At 33.6% G+C, this 16,994-nt stretch overlaps 2 protein-coding genes across 2 annotated transcripts; one reads left to right on the top strand and one right to left on the bottom strand.

The window, feature by feature from the left end:
* Window positions 1-2,757: 2,757 nt before the first annotated feature.
* On the bottom strand, window positions 2,758-3,300 carry LOC131646451 (E3 ubiquitin-protein ligase MPSR1-like). The gene has a single exon (XM_058916480.1). The coding sequence runs from the start codon at window positions 3,284-3,286 to the stop codon at window positions 2,771-2,773; it is 516 nt and encodes a 171-aa protein (XP_058772463.1). The 5' UTR covers window positions 3,287-3,300; the 3' UTR covers window positions 2,758-2,770.
* Window positions 3,301-9,309: 6,009 nt separating this feature from the next.
* Window positions 9,310-14,757, top strand: LOC131649605 (uncharacterized). Its single transcript, XM_058919358.1, has 3 exons — window positions 9,310-9,414; window positions 9,925-10,194; window positions 14,572-14,757. The coding sequence occupies exons 1-3, from the start codon at window positions 9,310-9,312 to the stop codon at window positions 14,755-14,757; spliced, it is 561 nt and encodes a 186-aa protein (XP_058775341.1).
* The last annotated feature ends 2,237 nt before the right edge of the window (window positions 14,758-16,994 follow it).

The raw sequence follows: 16,994 nt of genomic DNA, 5'->3' as shown, positions 1-16,994 counted from the left end.
GTACACACCCTTTAGATAGAAACAAACATAGGTGGATACCATCGAATACGATGGGCGCGAGGGGTGCTAATACCTTCTCCTTGCGTAACTGGCTCCCATACCTAGATTCTCTAGTCGCAAGACCTTGTTCCTTCCTTTGTGAGGTTTCCTGATATTCCTTTCCCTTTTGGGATAAATATATTAGTGGCGACTCTGTTCATTTTTCGCGAGCGTGCGACAATACTTGAGTAATTTTGTGAGTGATTTGTACAAAATGAACACACTAGATCCTAATACTAAGACCCTTATTTATACTAATTCGACCCTAACGGTCCTACGCTAATGAAATGCCACGTTGCTTCACATGCATACACTTCGAATCCTTGGGCGCCATCTGTCCTTGATCGGTTACACAGAATATTTCGAAATTCAAATCTTCCCGCCCGAGTTCTCTTTCGATACGTGGCAACGTGATCTAAAATGAGAATGCCACGAAATACGCAAAGCTTCAGTACCCTTTGTATTTCACGAAAACACTTAAGTCCAAAAGACAACTTATTTCGAATCAACTTCGATCTTCATCATCCTCACTTCAACTTAAACAACATCCTCGAATCATGGCCATCAGGAGCCATTTTATTCTTAGAAATGGTCATCAGAAACCATCCTTCTTCGAACTCTAATTCTTCAAAGAATATTTTCTTCAAACGAAATCTCCAGCTAACAATAAGCCATAACCTGTCCATTCTACATCAACACACCACCCAGACCCATCTTGGAAGCATCATAATACACAACAAAAGATTCAGTTAGACTTGGCAAAATCAACACTGAAACCGACGTCAACCTCTTCTTAAGCTCTTAGAAACTTTCTTCACATTTCACATCCCAAACAAAAGCTTGACCCTTCTTATTTAACTGATTTAATGGCAAATCCATCTTAGAAAAGCCATTATTAAACTTGTGATAATAACCAGCTAAACCCAGAAAACTTCTAATCTCTGTCACTGACTTTGGAGATTCCCACTGTGCCACGACCTCAACTTTTGATGGTTCAACAACAACACCACCACCACTGGAAATTTCATGGCCAAGAAAACTCACTTTTTCCAACCAAAACTCACACTTTGACAGCTTAGCATACAATTGCTTCTCTTTCAACAACTCCAACACAATTCTTAGATGCTCAGCATGCTCTTCGTCAGTCTCCGAATAAATTAAAATATCGTCAATGAACACCACCACGAACTTATCTAAGTACTAATGAAAAATTATATTCATGTACTCCTTGAACACACCAGGAGCATTAGTCACACCAAATGTCATCACTATATACTCGTACTGACCGTACCTCATTCTATGCAGTCTTCAGAATATCTTCAACGTGTGTGTGTGTGTGTGTGTGCGTGTGCGTGTGCGTGTGCGTGTGCGTGTGCGTGTGCGTGTGCGTGTGCGTGTGCGTGTGCGTGTGTTTTGATATTTTAAATTAATAATTTTTTTTAAGAAAATGAAATAAAATAAAAGAAATTTAGAAGATATATTTGATTTTCTTAAAATTAAGGAAATTTAGAATATATTTTTTAGATTAGAATATATATTGATTTTTAAATTATTTAAAAAAAACATTATTTATGAAATTAATTTTATCTATATAATTATTTTAAAAATATTTTACTCAGTTGAGATTATAAATTATCAATTAAAATTATTAAATTAAAAGAAAATATAGGATTAATATTTGGAATAAATTAAACATATTCTTAAAGAGAATATAATCCTTCTCATATTTAATCGAATTGATTCATTAACCTAACGAGTCGAACGATGTATAGTTCAACTTCAACTCATTTAGTTAATAAATTTAGTTTAAATTTTTCATATTCGGCTTATTTGATTCATGAATCAAATTCAACAATTTAATGGTCAAACCGAATTTTAGACTATTTTCGAATTGGTTTGATTAATTTTGAACCATAATTCTAATTGATTTATCATTCCAGAAATAGAGTTTATAAACTTTTAAGAATAGAGTTCATGCACAACATATCATTATTATCATCAACTAACACATAAATCACATTTTGAATACATAAATACATAGTAATAAACTCATCAACAACACTACAATAACACATAATTCATTAACTTTTCATATTATTTCAGATTTTAAAATAATAATAACACATCATGAAGGGCGATCTAAACATATGACTATAGCCTATTTTGTTGTCCCCGTAACAGTTCATAACAACATAAATAGTCATACAATCTCTATCATGAGAATCCCCATTTAATAAATATTTTCTTCTTTGTTTTATGTATATATCAATGAATTAAGCTCCCTTTTAGCCTTAGTTAATTTTACGAATTATTAGCATAATAAGGACAACAATTCCTCACGGTCTACGTTGATTAAAGCAATAGAATTTAAATGAATATGATTAAAGTTTATTTTTTATTCAAGACTCGTCAATGTAAAAAAGAAGAGAAATGATAAACATACACCACATTTTGACATATACACCGTACATTTCTACTATTCCATATATTTTTTTCCTTTTTTAATTATATATACATGCCTTGAAATTTGTGCTTCACTTACAATTGGATTTAATATATACGGTGTAATGTATGGTGTTACATTATTGGTGTATATATAGCAGAACTCAAAAAAGAAAAGGCTATTCTTATGAAAATTGACGAAGATATTAGTACAAAATTTTGTATCCCTTCCCCAAAGTCCTAGCTGACTACCACTATTACCACCACCATTCCTCCTTCTCTAACCACCTTAATTTTCTTCTTCTTTCTCCTTAATAGGCATCTGATACCTACAAACAGGACAAGACCCATGAATCCTTAACCATTTCTCAATACAATCACCATGAAACTTGTGCTTACAAGGCATTTCTTTAACAACTCCACCACTCTCAAATTGTTCCAAACAAACAACACACTCTCCATCATCACTTTCTTCAATTTCAACCCTTTTCATACTATCTATTGACTCCTTTGAAGCTGGCGGTTGACCATTATGTGTAGTACTTCCAAGTTCATGAAGCAGAGTTTCCAGACTTGAAACTTCGTTGATTACAACAATACGTTGTGTTGACGGGTTCACCAAGATGAATCTTTGACGGTTGGAATCTTCGTTACGCTTTCTTTCTTGATCCGTGTCGTTGTTGTTTCTTGGAATTGACAAACCATAAAGACGAAGCATGAAGGGAAAGAACAAAGACATGTCTCTGGTTCTTATCATTCTTTCAAACAAATAGGAAAGTTGAGAAGCTTCATCTTCAGAAGCCATCTCTCTAACACTTCTTATCATGTCGTACAGAGAAAAATGCTCGAAAATTTCAGTTTCAGATGCCATAACTTCAATTCAAATAACTTCAACAAAAAAAAACAAACTTTAGAGTAAGAAATAATGAAGAGAAAGAGTAGAAGTGAGATAAATAAATAGAACTACTAGTTCAACTTATTTATAGCAAAACATTTAGCTTTAGAGGTTAGCATTAACCGGGTCAATAAATTCAACTTTCGTATTAAATCTTATCTTAAAAAAATCAATCAATTCAAATTTATTATTTCAGTAAAAGATTTAAATCAATCTAATTGACCAAATGAAAAGATTTAAATCAATTATAAGTCCATTAATGTAAAGATTCAAATCAATTTAGTCTATTAATGAGATCAATAAAATTAAATTATTATTTAATGAAAAGATTCAAATCAAATTTTTGATTTAATTTTATTATTTATCATTATAATATTATTTATTAAAAATATTTTATTTTAGCTAACAAAAATTATTTATCAAAATAAATAAGTTTAGGTTTAAAGTTAAAAATAGCTGACAAAAATGATGTTTATTTTTTAGTTAAAATCAATGTTACTGTTTTAAAATAAAAAATACATTAATATATACAAAAAAAATTGTTAAATAGATGAAAAAAATCCTCCCTGAATAAAAGGATATTTCATTTATCCGTTAATTAACGAAGAATACAGGAGAGGATTTAATGCTATCTATTGTTATTATAAAAATAAAATAAACCAAAATAATCATGTTACTTAAATTTAAAAAGTCCACTTGAAAGAAATACTAACTTAATTTATAATTTGTGATTATTGTTTGATTATAAAAATTGTTGTCAAGTGAAAGTGTAACTGTTAGGAAGCTATATTGGAACCCTAACAAAACTATAAAAAGGCTAAGAGAAATAAAAGACACAAGTAAAATAAACTAATAAAATAAAGACTTTTTCATTTCTTTGATAATTCTTTCAATGTCTCAAGGACTACATATATAGTACTCCTAATGGATATTTAAATAAAACCCAAACTTATAAAAGCCCAATTCAACAACCTTACAAGATCCTAAGAATATTCTAGAATTATTACAAAACAACAACTAATATAAAATACTAAATAAATTATATTAACTCTCTATCATTGCCGCCGGGTTCACTTGAACCTTGTCCTCAAGGTTCAGTCATAAAAGTCGGACTCTTGAGTAAATCGCCTGGATCCCACTGCTTGAAAGAGTACCGTCTAATTTCTTTATACAAATCCAAATTCTCGCCAAACTTCCATTGTAATCTAAAATCCATTAGAGGATCAGCAAAATAATTGTCAAGAGATTGAGCCTTTTCACCTTTCACCCCACTCATTACCTTTATAGATTCAAATGAGCTTATCAAATTAGCAAGACTTACTGCATTAATCATGATAAATAGATATTCCACAGTAAATGTCTCAATAATTGAACAACCAAGGATAGTGATCACTTGTGCCACCATAAAATTTCTTCCCTTTGCTATGATCCAACAAAAATTATTTTCACTCTCATTCATACAATTTCCAACAGTACCACATAGGTATCCTTTTAGTGATATTTGAAGCATTGTTTTCAGTATAATAATTAACTTCACGAATGACACAAACTGAGTGTACAAAATATCCATTGTATTAATCACTTCACCTCCAATTATTAGGGAGAAAACAACATCAAAAATTAGAAAAAATTTAGTTGCTGAAAGTGTACCTTTTCCAAATAGAATAATTTGATAGTATCTAGAAGCTCCATTGTCAATTGCAGGATCTAAAGGAACATTGTTTTTTCTTTGGGATTCCTCTGCAAGTCGATGCAAATTAACCTCAACACTAGTTGTCACCACTTTAGTTAGTGTCAATTCATCAAAAGTTGTCTTGTTTATAGCCAACCTTAAGACTTCCTCCGAATATTTTTCCGAGTAGCACACACACTTAATTGCTGTCCTCAATAATTTCTGATATTCATCTTCATAACCAATTTCCATTTCCTTGTTTATTACATTGCCAAACTCATTATTAGAGCAGCTAAAAGTTGCATTTGACTTCACTTTACTCATTGTTGTTGCAATCCTGATCACATCCTTGTGATTGCATGCCTTATCTGTGATATTCTCTTGAATCAATTTAACTTCAGATTTTGCCAATGTCATGTTCACCTCCTTCAATTTTATGCACAAGGCTACGACAGATTTCGCAATTCCCCACATAATGATTGGATTCAAATTAGTTTGTGCAGCAAAGTCCTTAGTTTTATATCCAACAACAACCAAGATCACAAAATGATGACAGGGATGAATCCGAGAAACATATCCCAACTTCATCATATGAGCACTCACCAAAATAGCCTGTGTAGTCCACTTAACCAACTTGTTAGCATTGTTCTTGAGTTCTGTAGCCAAATTAGTACCTCTTTGTGTCTCAAACTTCTCCCTCCAATCAAAAGCAAAATACTTTGGATCAAACCCATTCAATGCATTCCAAGTAAGGAATGACCTCTGGTTATTGACATCAACAACAATATGCACCTCATTCCTAGCAGCAAGATACATATCATGATCAAGCTTCCACCTTCTATGCCTATAACCAACAGAAGCAACCTCTACACCACTTTTAATTAAGAAATTCACATAGGATTTTCTATTTGGAATTATACTCGGTTTCTTTTCATGCCAAAATTTTGTGATTGAAGAAAATGAAAATTGAAAATAGGGGAAAACAAGTTTAATATCCGATATTGAGGGACTGAAACTCTTAATGAAATTGGGACCAAGTAAAGACCAAGCAATTCTAAGTTGAGTGATACTGCAATGGAAGCTTTCAAGTAAAGAAGCACTGTGAAGCAGAGTTAAAGTTGTTTTCAATTCTTGTAACAGAGTAGAATTCACATAAGTGGGTGTCAAGGGTGTTTTAACAAACAACTTATGGGCGAAAGTTGAGAAAAAATTGTTGATGTACCTTTGGAATTCAGTTTCTCCACAACACAAAAACCGAGCAACAATCTGATCTGGTGGTTCCGGCGGAATCACAAAATCAGCATCAACATGAAACACTCCATTGTTGCATTGAGGCGGTGGTGACTGATGTGAGACAATTTCCGGAGCTTTCAATGGTGTTTTAGGAGGTGGTGAAAAAGATGAGACGATATTTGAACATTTTAATGGTCGTGGCTGAGATGAAACTATGGTCAATGGTTTCCGGGTTGGCGGCGGCGACAGTTCAGATGAGGTTTGCAAACTAGGGGGTTTAGCTGGTGGAAATGGCGGTGAAGGTGGAGATGGGGACTGCGGTGGTGTCGACAGCGACAACATCGTTTGAGGTGAAGATTTTAGGTTTTTGGGTGGTTTTAAAATCATATTCGTTGAGGTGTCCGGGGGTTTTGGTGGGATCATGAAGCGTGCATCGTCACGAAAATCTTCAGTATTGGAATGAGATGTTACTGTTACAAAATTTGTTACTTCAACAAGAGGCGAAGGAAAATGGTTCTGATGGGTTCCTGGGATATTTTGTGGTTTTGGTTTTTCTTTGAATAGATTACATGATTCGTCTGAACCCTCTTCAACCGTTGCCGATATTGGATCCATGGATTCAATTGGTTCATAAATTGGTTCCATTTCTTCATCCATTATTGGTAAAATTTCTCTCCATTCGGGTTTAAAACGCCATAACAATGCTGTTGTAAGGGAATCCCAACTATATTTGCCATGAACACGAGACCACCATATCCACCATGTAAAAGCAGAGCCTCTCAATGCTCCAACAGCTTTTAAAACCTTCAATGACTTGGGTGTTTCATGCTCCTTGAAAAATTTCTCCACACATAGAATCCACCAATAGGCATCTTCTTCTTCTTCTCCATAGAACTCTGGAACAGCCATATAATTTGGGAGAATGAGATCGAAATGAGAGCACCAATTGTTAGGAAGCTATATTGGAACCCTAACAAAACTAGAGAAAGGCTAAGAGAAATAAAAGACACAAGTAAAATAAACTAATAAAATAAAGACTTTTTCATTTCTTTGATAATTCTTTCAATGTCTCAAGGACTACATATATAGTACTCCTAATGGATATTTAAATAAAACCCAAACTTATAAAAGCCCAATTCAACAACCTTACAAGATCCTAAGAATATTCTAGAATTATTACAAAACAACAACTAATATAAAATACTAAATAAATTATATTAACAGTAACCTAACATATTAATACGTGGATGTATGGACCTAATCGCAAATTCGAAGAATTATGGAAAACCTAATATTTCTCACCACTTCATCATGGAGCCTTTTATGATATTATGGACTTATTGGCTCCTCTATCAACAAACTCTAACATCCTCAAACCGGTTCTAGCCAGTGGCAGATCCCGACAGTTTTGTTAATGGAGGCTAAAACAATGATGTATATTAATTAAAAATATTGCAATTTGTTTAAATATACATAACTATAAAGAAAAACAAAAATCAAAATGTACAAACTTTAATAAATTATAATTGTCCTCTACGAGATTAATATTTTAAATTTTTTTAATAATTCTTCCATAACCAACATTAAAATTTATATTTTTGAAAATATAATGCAAATTATTTAATTATGTGCTTTTATAAAAAAAAAAATACGAATATGTGTATATAGGTTTGATGTTTAAAAATAAATTTAAAATAAAAAATATACTAACATTTTAAATAGTGAGTGAATGCAATATAAACAAACAATAATTAATTTTTAAATAAAAATTTTAAATTTTCAATATTGAAGGTGGGTCATAGAAAGCAAAAGAGACAAAAAAAAATTATATTTGAAGAATTATAAAAAGAAGAATATTAAATAAAGAGAAATATTATATTTAAATTAAGAAACAAATACTTAATTAATAAAAAGTTGAAGACTGAAAAGTTAAATTTAATAAAAAGTTAAAAAAGGTGGAAAGTTGAATTTGAGTGAGTAAATGTAAATAGATAAACCTAGATAAATTAATGGGGGCTAGAAAAAACTAGTAGTGTTATTGACTTAATTTTTGTTTTTTGTGTGGGGTCTTGAGCCCCCAATGCTATAAAGGCAGATTCGCCCCTGGTTCTAGTAATTACAAAGAAAAAATCATTTGCACAAGCTCTTAGTGATGTGTGCGACATCCATATATCACAACTTCTTCAACCTGTTCTAAAAGGGGAGCGGGTATCAATAACAATATCGGCAGTGTGGAATCCTGTAAACACAATCGTCATAAAAGGATTTTTTGGACAAGAGGTTCAAAACTCCTCTCGATTGTGGAGTTAGGTACCAAATTCGTGACACTATCGAAAAACATAACCAAATGGGGCATCATCTCCTTGGTCAAAGGTTTTTTCGAGTTCACATTTTCTTCTCACAAGGATTTTCGAAGAGTTCAATCTTCATGTGCATGGAACCTATCTCCAGAACTATTGAAACTTTTTCTATGGACAAGAGATTTCAAGCCTTGCATTCAAAATAGCAACACTTATTATGATGGGTTTGATTCTAAGGTCTATCCCAAGAATACTGGAGACCAAAGATATTGTTTGCAATTTCTAGTAGCCTAGGCACCCCTATTTGTTATGACTTACCCTTGGCAAAGCCAATGATGGAAATGACCTTTGGCCTCTATTGAAGTGTGTCTTAAAACCTTTGTTGATGAAGAGAGAGAAAATATATTTCGAGATTGCTAAAATTCAAAAAACCGAAAAACAGCAAGAATGTTCGGTTTGGGCGGTTTGCGAAAATACATTTCACCTTTTCTCGCCTTATTCTGTTATATTTTCTATTTATTGATTATTATTGTTGAAGGCCTTTTATTTTGGTTGCAACTGTTCTTTGCCCCACACATCAAATTGCTTGATGTGAATTGAACCTTGTCATTATCACAAGTGGAGTCCACCGTGAGACAAAGGAGAATTGTTTACAAATGAGCACCATGGCTAAATGTGAGATTGCAAAATTTTCCAGAGACAATGATTTCGGGTTGTAGAAAATAAAGATGCAAGCAGTTTTAATTCAAGAGAGTTGTATTGATGCTTTGAAGGGTGAAGCATTGATTCCTGCAGCGTTTACACAAGCACAAAATACCAAGATGGTGGATAAGGTCAGGAGGTCATTATCTTGTACCTCGGGGATAAAGTTCTAAGAGAAGTCGCCAGGGAGCAAACTGTAGTTGTGATGTGGAAAAAAATTGAATCATTGTATATGACTAACTCTTTGACTTACAGGTTGTGTTAGAAACAACAACTCTATTCATTTTGAATGGTGGAGAACAAATCCATAGTGGAGTAGATTATAGAATTTCACAAGATTATTGATGATCTTGAGAATATTGAAGTGAAGATTGATTATGAGGACAAGACTTTACTCTTGTTGAGTTTATTACCCATATTATTTGAGCACTTTAAGGATGCCCTTCTTTATGGTAAGGAAGGTACTATCACTTTGGAAGAAGTCTAAACGGCGGTAAAATCTAAAGAGTTTTCAAAAGAGAAAGATTTGAAGATTGAAGAAAACAGTGAAGGCTTGAGTGTTTCAAGAGGAGGAACTAAGCGTAGAGGGATATCCAAATCAAAGAAATTTGACAAATCAACTGTAAATATTTAATTGTTAGAAAATCGGTCACTTCAAGAAGAATTGTCTTGGGAGAAAGGTCAATGATGATTATGTTCATGTTACGATTACCTTGGATGAGGATAGTTATGAGGATACTGGTGCCCTAGTGGTATCGAGTTTGGAGATTGAAGATAATTGGGTTATAGATTCGGGTTGCTCTTATCACATGTGTCCAAGAATAGAATACTTTGAGACTTTGAAGCTGGTGCAAGGTGGAGTAGTTCGCCTTGGTGATAATAAGGCTTACAAGGTTCATGGTATTGGTACGGTCAGACTTAAATGATTTGATGATCGTGAATTTCTTCTTCACGACGTGAGGTATGTTCCAGAACTCAAGCGAAATTTGTTATCTATAAGCATGTTTGATGATATAGACTATCACACTAGAGTTGAACATGGAGTATTGAAGATCTCGTGTGATGAAGTGATTATTGTTAAATGGTCTAAAATATTTTTCTATTTTAGAATATTCAAATGTTGTTATTCATTCATCACTAACTAGAAAGAGCTATGGGATTTGAGGTCAAGGAGTTATGAATGCCTTGAGGTTGTTTCAGAAGTGTATAATGAATTTTGTAGAAAACAAGGGGTAAAAATGCATGTTACCGCTAATTTATTATTAAGTTTTTGGGGAAGGGCTAATGTCAAAGCAACTTACTTGATTGGTAGAGAATTTCTTTGGAGGAAGAATAGTAAAAACCAAGTGATAAACCTGTTAGAAATTTGAATGGTGATTTTAAGAGTCACTTTAAGAGGAGATTTGAAGTTCTTGGAGAGGATCGTCATCGACCCAGTCAATGGTGGATCGCTGAATCCCTATTTCCTAAGGAGACGTGGAACAACTACTGACCATGACTTCTCTCTACCTAAAAAATGTCTTTTTTCATATTTTCCCATATTTGGGCGAGTCGCACGCTCGCGAAAAATAATCTGAATCAACAGAGTCGCCATCGAATTTTATTTACCTCCGAAGAGAAGGGAAAACATTGAGAAAACCCGGAAGAAAGGAAGGATAAGAAAAGGTCTTACGACCAGAAATCAGGTAAGGAAGTCGGTTACGCAAGGGGAAGGTATTAGCACCCCTCACGTTTGTGGTACTCCACAGGATCCACTCAAGTTTGTCTTATTCTAAGGGTGTGTTAACTAGTGCTTATTTGCTAAGAGGGAAATGAAATGATTATAAAAAATACGGGGGGAATAGAGTTTTTTAAATAGTTGTGCTTGCTTAGGTCCCGCAACCTAATGCCTACGTATCCCCTTATGAGGAATCAGAGTATCATAGTTCGGCTCAATATTTTTTTTTTGTGTTTTTTAGTGGACGAAGTTACATTCGCATTCTAGCATTAGGATATCAGCTTGTTGAATGGAGTCTTATGCATTACCTTTCTGCGATCGAAAGGAAGTAACATGTCCAATTAAGGGAAAGAAAACCCTGAAGGCGAGAGAGAAGAGAGAGAAATGGTTTGTATTTTTTTATGTAAATAAGTGATGAACAAGACCCGCTACTAGGCCCCGCATCACCTTTCTACTTTGTTTAAATTTGAGTATTTATTAAGTATTTTAGGTGTTTTTTTGGTTATGTGTTTTTTAAGGGAATTAATTTGTGACTTGAACCACACAAAAGTATATAAGTGGTGGAGAAACAGACTAGGGTCTACACCCCACTCGTTTATCTCCCACTAAGGCAAGTAAGGGTGTGATTCACATCATTATATATTAGATGTTTTGAAAGTTGAAAAGGAAAAGAATAGAAGGAAGTGGAATGATAAGGAAATGATCCTAATATTGTCATGTTAATTTCTAACCTAATGTTTATAGGGTTTTTAGAAGTGGGAAAAACTACCTAATGTTATCATACAAAAGGTTTTGGTTAAGTCCTAAGGGAACATACAAAAGAAAGTCACAATTAGATAAAAAAAAAGTCAAGTAACACAATCATTGAAATTGGCATAGAACATGAAGACAACAATTCAAAATACGGTACAAAATGACTAAAAAGAGTAATATTTTTCATGAGTTTTTTATGTCAAAATTAATACTAAAGCCTAAAGTCTAATGATGGAAAAAATAATTTTTTTATTATTTTTATATGTTTTTATTACCTAAAAAAGAGATGGAAAAATCTAAGTAAAAATCCTAAATTCTACCAATTTCAAATGGAGTCAGGGGTGTAAATGCTGAAATAGGGAGTATGACTAAAGTATGGCGCCGACCCAGGGAGTTGGCCCATAAAGCTTTTTTGTTTGATAGCATTTTTTTCAGAAATTGTGGGCCTGGGAGTGCGCTGAAGCAATTTGGCCCAAAGGTTTTGTTGTTTTGTACTAGAAAGTGGTGTATCATGGGCTAAATGGGGGTGCGCTAAAGCAATATAGGGAAAGGCCCAAAATGGTTGATCCAGATTTTTATTCAATTAAAAATTTTAAAGAATAAAATAAAATAAAAAATGGAAGGGAATTAGGGTTCTCTTGTGACCATTCAAGTCAGACTCTCTCCTTCCTCGATCTAACGGTTGTGCGACGGAGGGTCTCACCGTCTCCGATCAAAACACCTCACCCTCACCCTCTCAATCTCAAAACCTCCATCGATTTCTGTAACGACCGTTTTTATTTAATCATTTATGTTATTGTGTGTTATGTGAATTATTTGATAATTATGTGTTAATTATGTGATTAATTGGTTTTGTGTTATTTTATTGGGAATTATTAATAAATAACATGAGTTAGTAAGACTATCAGTATTAGTTAGTGTTAGTAAATGAGAGGTGCTAATTAGAGTCCATTAGCAATATAGTAAGTTAGTAAGGTTTAACAAAATAAGGAAATTGTGAAAATAAAATTAGAAGCTCATTTGGTGAAATTAGAGAAAGAAGAGAACAGGAGAGGAGAAAGCTAGGTCAACCCCAAGATTGAAGATTAGAGTTGTCTTCAATCCAGAACCCAAGGTAAGGGTGGGATTACTTCAATATAAGGGTTTGTATGATGGTAGTTTATGGAGGGGTTTGATTGTATTTTGATTTCCCATGAATGTGTGAATTGAAATTGTTAGAGTTCATGCTAGATTCCATAAATTTGTGTTCTAAACATGTTTTTGATGACGATTCTTGAGAATGGATGTTCAATACTGGTTATATTTGTTGTTAATTATTGACTGGAAGTGTTTTTGAGTGGTGGTTAGCCTTTTCGTAGAACTGTGTTTGCTGTCATTTTTCAGCAAAATCGCATGTCCGCTAAGGGACCCCTGGGAACAAAATTGGAAAATTTGCGAGCTCGCTAAGCGGAGACGCAAAGACTGAAAGTTTCTGGATTTAGTTGTGAGAAGCGCGCTTGATTCCTCTAAGCGAACCTTGCTATTGGAAACTTTTTCAAAACTTCTATTTGCTGTATCTTTTGATCTGTAACTCCTTTTTAAGCGCTGTCTGAACCTCCGTAACATTGAAATCAATGTCTAACTAATGAATGTGATTGGAATGAATTTTTAGAAGATTTTCTTGAATTGTATCTCTTTTCGTTTTAATGATGTTTTGTGAAGTTGAATGCTTGTGTATGTTGATATGTTGTAAAGACGTGGTTGAGACGTGATGCATTACTATGAATAGTAATGATATTGTTATTATCGTAGAATCTCGACATTAGATTGATGATGTTTAGTCGTTGTTGTGACGCGTTGTGGATATTGTGTTTTGGGTGGATGTTGCATCATTGAGTCACATCCATTGCATTGTTTGAGACGGCCCAAGTGGCAACTATTTAAGACGGCCTAAATGGCAAATGTTTGAGACGGCCCAATGGCAATTGTTTGAGACGGGAGTTTAACTCCAATGGTACCACATGCATACGCATAAGTTGAATCGCATTTGAGTCGCATTTTGAATTGTTGTGATTATGAGGTGAATGTTACTATTAAGTGTTGATGAGATAATTGTGATTTGAACATGTTGTTATAATTGACTAGTAATCATGTTGTTGTGATGCAAGTGCATAAGTTGATAAGTGGTAAATTAAGTATGATCTTATCTTTGCTATAAATATTATCATACATTCCTTTATATTGTTTGATATCTCACCCCTTATGTTTGAATGTTACCCTTTGTTGGTAACGTGCAGGTAACGACGAGGAGTAGCCGTTTTTTGTTAGTATCTCGAGTCGTGTCCATTGCTCTGATACGTAGCACTCGGGGGATTATCATTTACTTTGACTTATGTTGTTATGTTTAGTTGGATTTTGTTGTTGTCTTGTGGAGACATTCTGTTTAGTCGCTGTTATGTTGACAAACATGTTACGTTTTAAAGTTTAAGAGTTTATGAATTATGCTGCGATGTTTTAAAATTGTTTGACTTGAATGACTATTTGATTGTGATTTCTTCCATGGATATGTGTTATGTATCTTTATTAATGAGATGTTATGTTGCACGTATTTTAAGTCGATAAATGTGACGCCTCAAATAAATTTGTTATTTTTGTGATTTGTGCACTCTGATTTCCATATTAAATTACGGGGTAGATTTGGGGTGTTACATTAGTGGTATCAGAGCAGGTCAGTCCGTCCGACCAAGTTGTCGAGTCGTAGTGTGTCCTAACAATCGAGTATTATTATTTTGTGCTGATTTCTTTTGTGTTGTAGTGAAGAGTTGTGATGGCTGGATAGAATGATGCTGCAATTGCTGCTGCTTTGGAAGCAATGGCTCATGCTTTGGAACATCATCCAAATGTTGGTGAGAATGTTGCGTCTCGCAATTTGGCTACCTTCCAAAAAGAGAATCCACATGTGGTGAGTGGTGAGGAGTTAGTTACTTGTGGTTTGGAGTTACTTAAAGAGGTTTGGGGAGAGTGATGACTAGGATCGGTTTCAGTTATGTTAGTTTTTACAATTGTTAGTTACAATTAGGTTGTTAGTTTGAATTAAGTAGAAAAGTTAGTATGAGATTGTTAGTAAAAAAGGTTAGTAATTGTTGTTTTATTTTGGATGATATGCTGTAGTATCTTGTTTTTGTCGTGATAAAATGCGATGCCATGTATGTATGTGTTATACCCCAAAATTTGCCCACTTCTTTTTTCAGGAAAGTTTCAATATGAAAATTAAGAGTCTCATATAAACATGGATTTTTTCAAAATATCCTGACATATGAAGAACTTGGTTTTCAGAATTTTTCTTACACAGTAACTTGGCTTACAGTGGAATTTATTCTTACGCAAACGCCAAATACTGTTCCTTACTTCACAAATACTATTTATTTATTTTACAGATAAATAGTACTAACACAGTTCATGCAGGGTTAAATCTTTTTGCAGACGCAAAAGCAGGAAACTCACACTGTACTGGTAACAATTGTTTTTGTTTTCCCACTAACTTTTGTGCTATATTCCATTATTTTCAAAATCTTTTCAAATCTATCCTTTCAAATTCAAATCTCAACTTTATTCTATCCATCTCTCTTTTCCCAACAATACCTTACACTTTCTTTCAAATCTCACTACCACTCAAATTTCCTTTTGTACGGAATCACATCATTCCCCAACGTCTCTATCATCTTTCCATTCTATAAATACCTCTCATTCTTCCCACAAATCTCACATCAAATTCTAAATCATCTTTCAAATTCCTACCTCATAATCCATCATTTCTTCTTCCCTAGCAAAAATGGCAAAATGGATAGAAACACTGCTTCTTACAGTCATCACCATTGCTACGGTGATCATGACTTTCTTCTGCCTGCACAGTCCTGAGGAGTGTGGACCTGCAATGGTTATGCTCCCAATCATCTACATGCTATTGTTCATAGCATGGGTCATCAATCGTCATTCTTAAAATTTGCCGTATTTCTTATTTCTTAAACGTACCGTTTATTCGTCGTACTTTTCAATATAGTATGTAATATTTATACTGTCAGTATTAAATGTTGTACTAGTTGTCATAATATTGCTTAATTACTAAGATAATATTTTGTGTATTTTCTGCCAGTCAAATATTTCTATTTCTGTGCATTAAATAATTTTCAGGTTATTATCGGTAATTTTGCCCGCATACCGTAAATATCAGTTATTTATTATGTTTCTGTTTTCTAACAAGTCATGTAAATAAATTTTCATGCTTCACACCAAACAAAAACAAAAATAACAACAAAAAAAAAAAAAAGAAAATTAACTTTGACGGTTGATTTTTCACTTTAACTGCTGCTTCAGTACACGAACAGTCGGTTGACAGACAAACTGCAGACAGTACAATTCACAGTGATTTGTACAATCAATCAAATCAATCATTCACAATTCAAATTTCCAAGATTTTTGTGTTAGAAGTCTTCTGAATATCACATGATTAGCAGAAACTCAACACTGCACAAAAATCAGGTACGCTTAACTGCCTCCTATACAGACAGTCCCTAATCAGGGTTTTTTCTTGTTTTAACAGGAGCAACAAGTTTTGAGAGCTCAAATGGATTTCATATACATCCATACATCTCAAAGTACCATCATACAAATTTTCAAACTTCAATTCACTCAGACGCACCGTCAGCAGCTCAAACAGTCAACAGACGACCCGTTTGACCAAAAAAGTCAACTGACAGTCAAAAATGAAATTTTTTGTCAAAGTCCATATTTTGTCAAAGGATTCAACATTTGATCATTGGATGATCACAATTCATCAAGGAAAGATCAAAAATCAACAAAACCCTAAGATTCAAAATTAGGGTTTTTTGCCTGAAAAGTCAACTCAACTTTGACTGATCATAACTCTCTCATCCTTCATCCAAAAAATGTCAACCAAAGCTCATTTTGAAGGAAATTCAATTATCTTTCAAATGCAATTGATCCCATGGTCATAGCATTCACCATTTGAAAAATATGGCCAAAGACATTACAGGTCATTTTCAAAGTCAACAAAAAGACACTTTTTTCAAATGGACACACAAGGAGAACCAAAAATCATTTTGATATGAGACCAAAGACATTGGTTAGAGGACTCTTTGAGGTTTCCAAAAAGTGCAAGATCTCCTTCATATGACAAAAATTGAAGGATTTACACCTTGTTGAAGTTGGCTAAATTTTGGGAAAATGCATGAAATCAACATT

The sequence above is a fragment of the Vicia villosa genome, linkage group LG2, assembly GCF_029867415.1.
Source record: "Vicia villosa cultivar HV-30 ecotype Madison, WI linkage group LG2, Vvil1.0, whole genome shotgun sequence".
Lineage (NCBI taxonomy): Eukaryota > Viridiplantae > Streptophyta > Magnoliopsida > Fabales > Fabaceae > Vicia > Vicia villosa.
Note: the sequence above shows the minus strand (reverse complement) of the source record. Positions and strands in the feature narration are given on the sequence as shown.

What these genes read in the sequence shown, in the direction of transcription:
- LOC131646451 (XM_058916480.1), bottom strand. Translation starts at nt 3,286, where the DNA reads ATGGCTTCTGAAGATGAAGCTTCTCAACTTTCCTATTTGTTTGAAAGA.
- LOC131649605 (XM_058919358.1), top strand. Translation starts at nt 9,310, where the DNA reads ATGCAAGCAGTTTTAATTCAAGAGAGTTGTATTGATGCTTTGAAGGGT. An exon ending in ATACCAAGATGGTGGATAAG is followed by an intron (nt 9,415 to 9,924) that starts GTCAGGAGGTCA and finishes TTTAATTGTTAG; the next exon opens with AAAATCGGTCACTTCAAGAA. An exon ending in AGGTTCATGGTATTGGTACG is followed by an intron (nt 10,195 to 14,571) that starts GTCAGACTTAAA and finishes ATGGCTGGATAG; the next exon opens with AATGATGCTGCAATTGCTGC.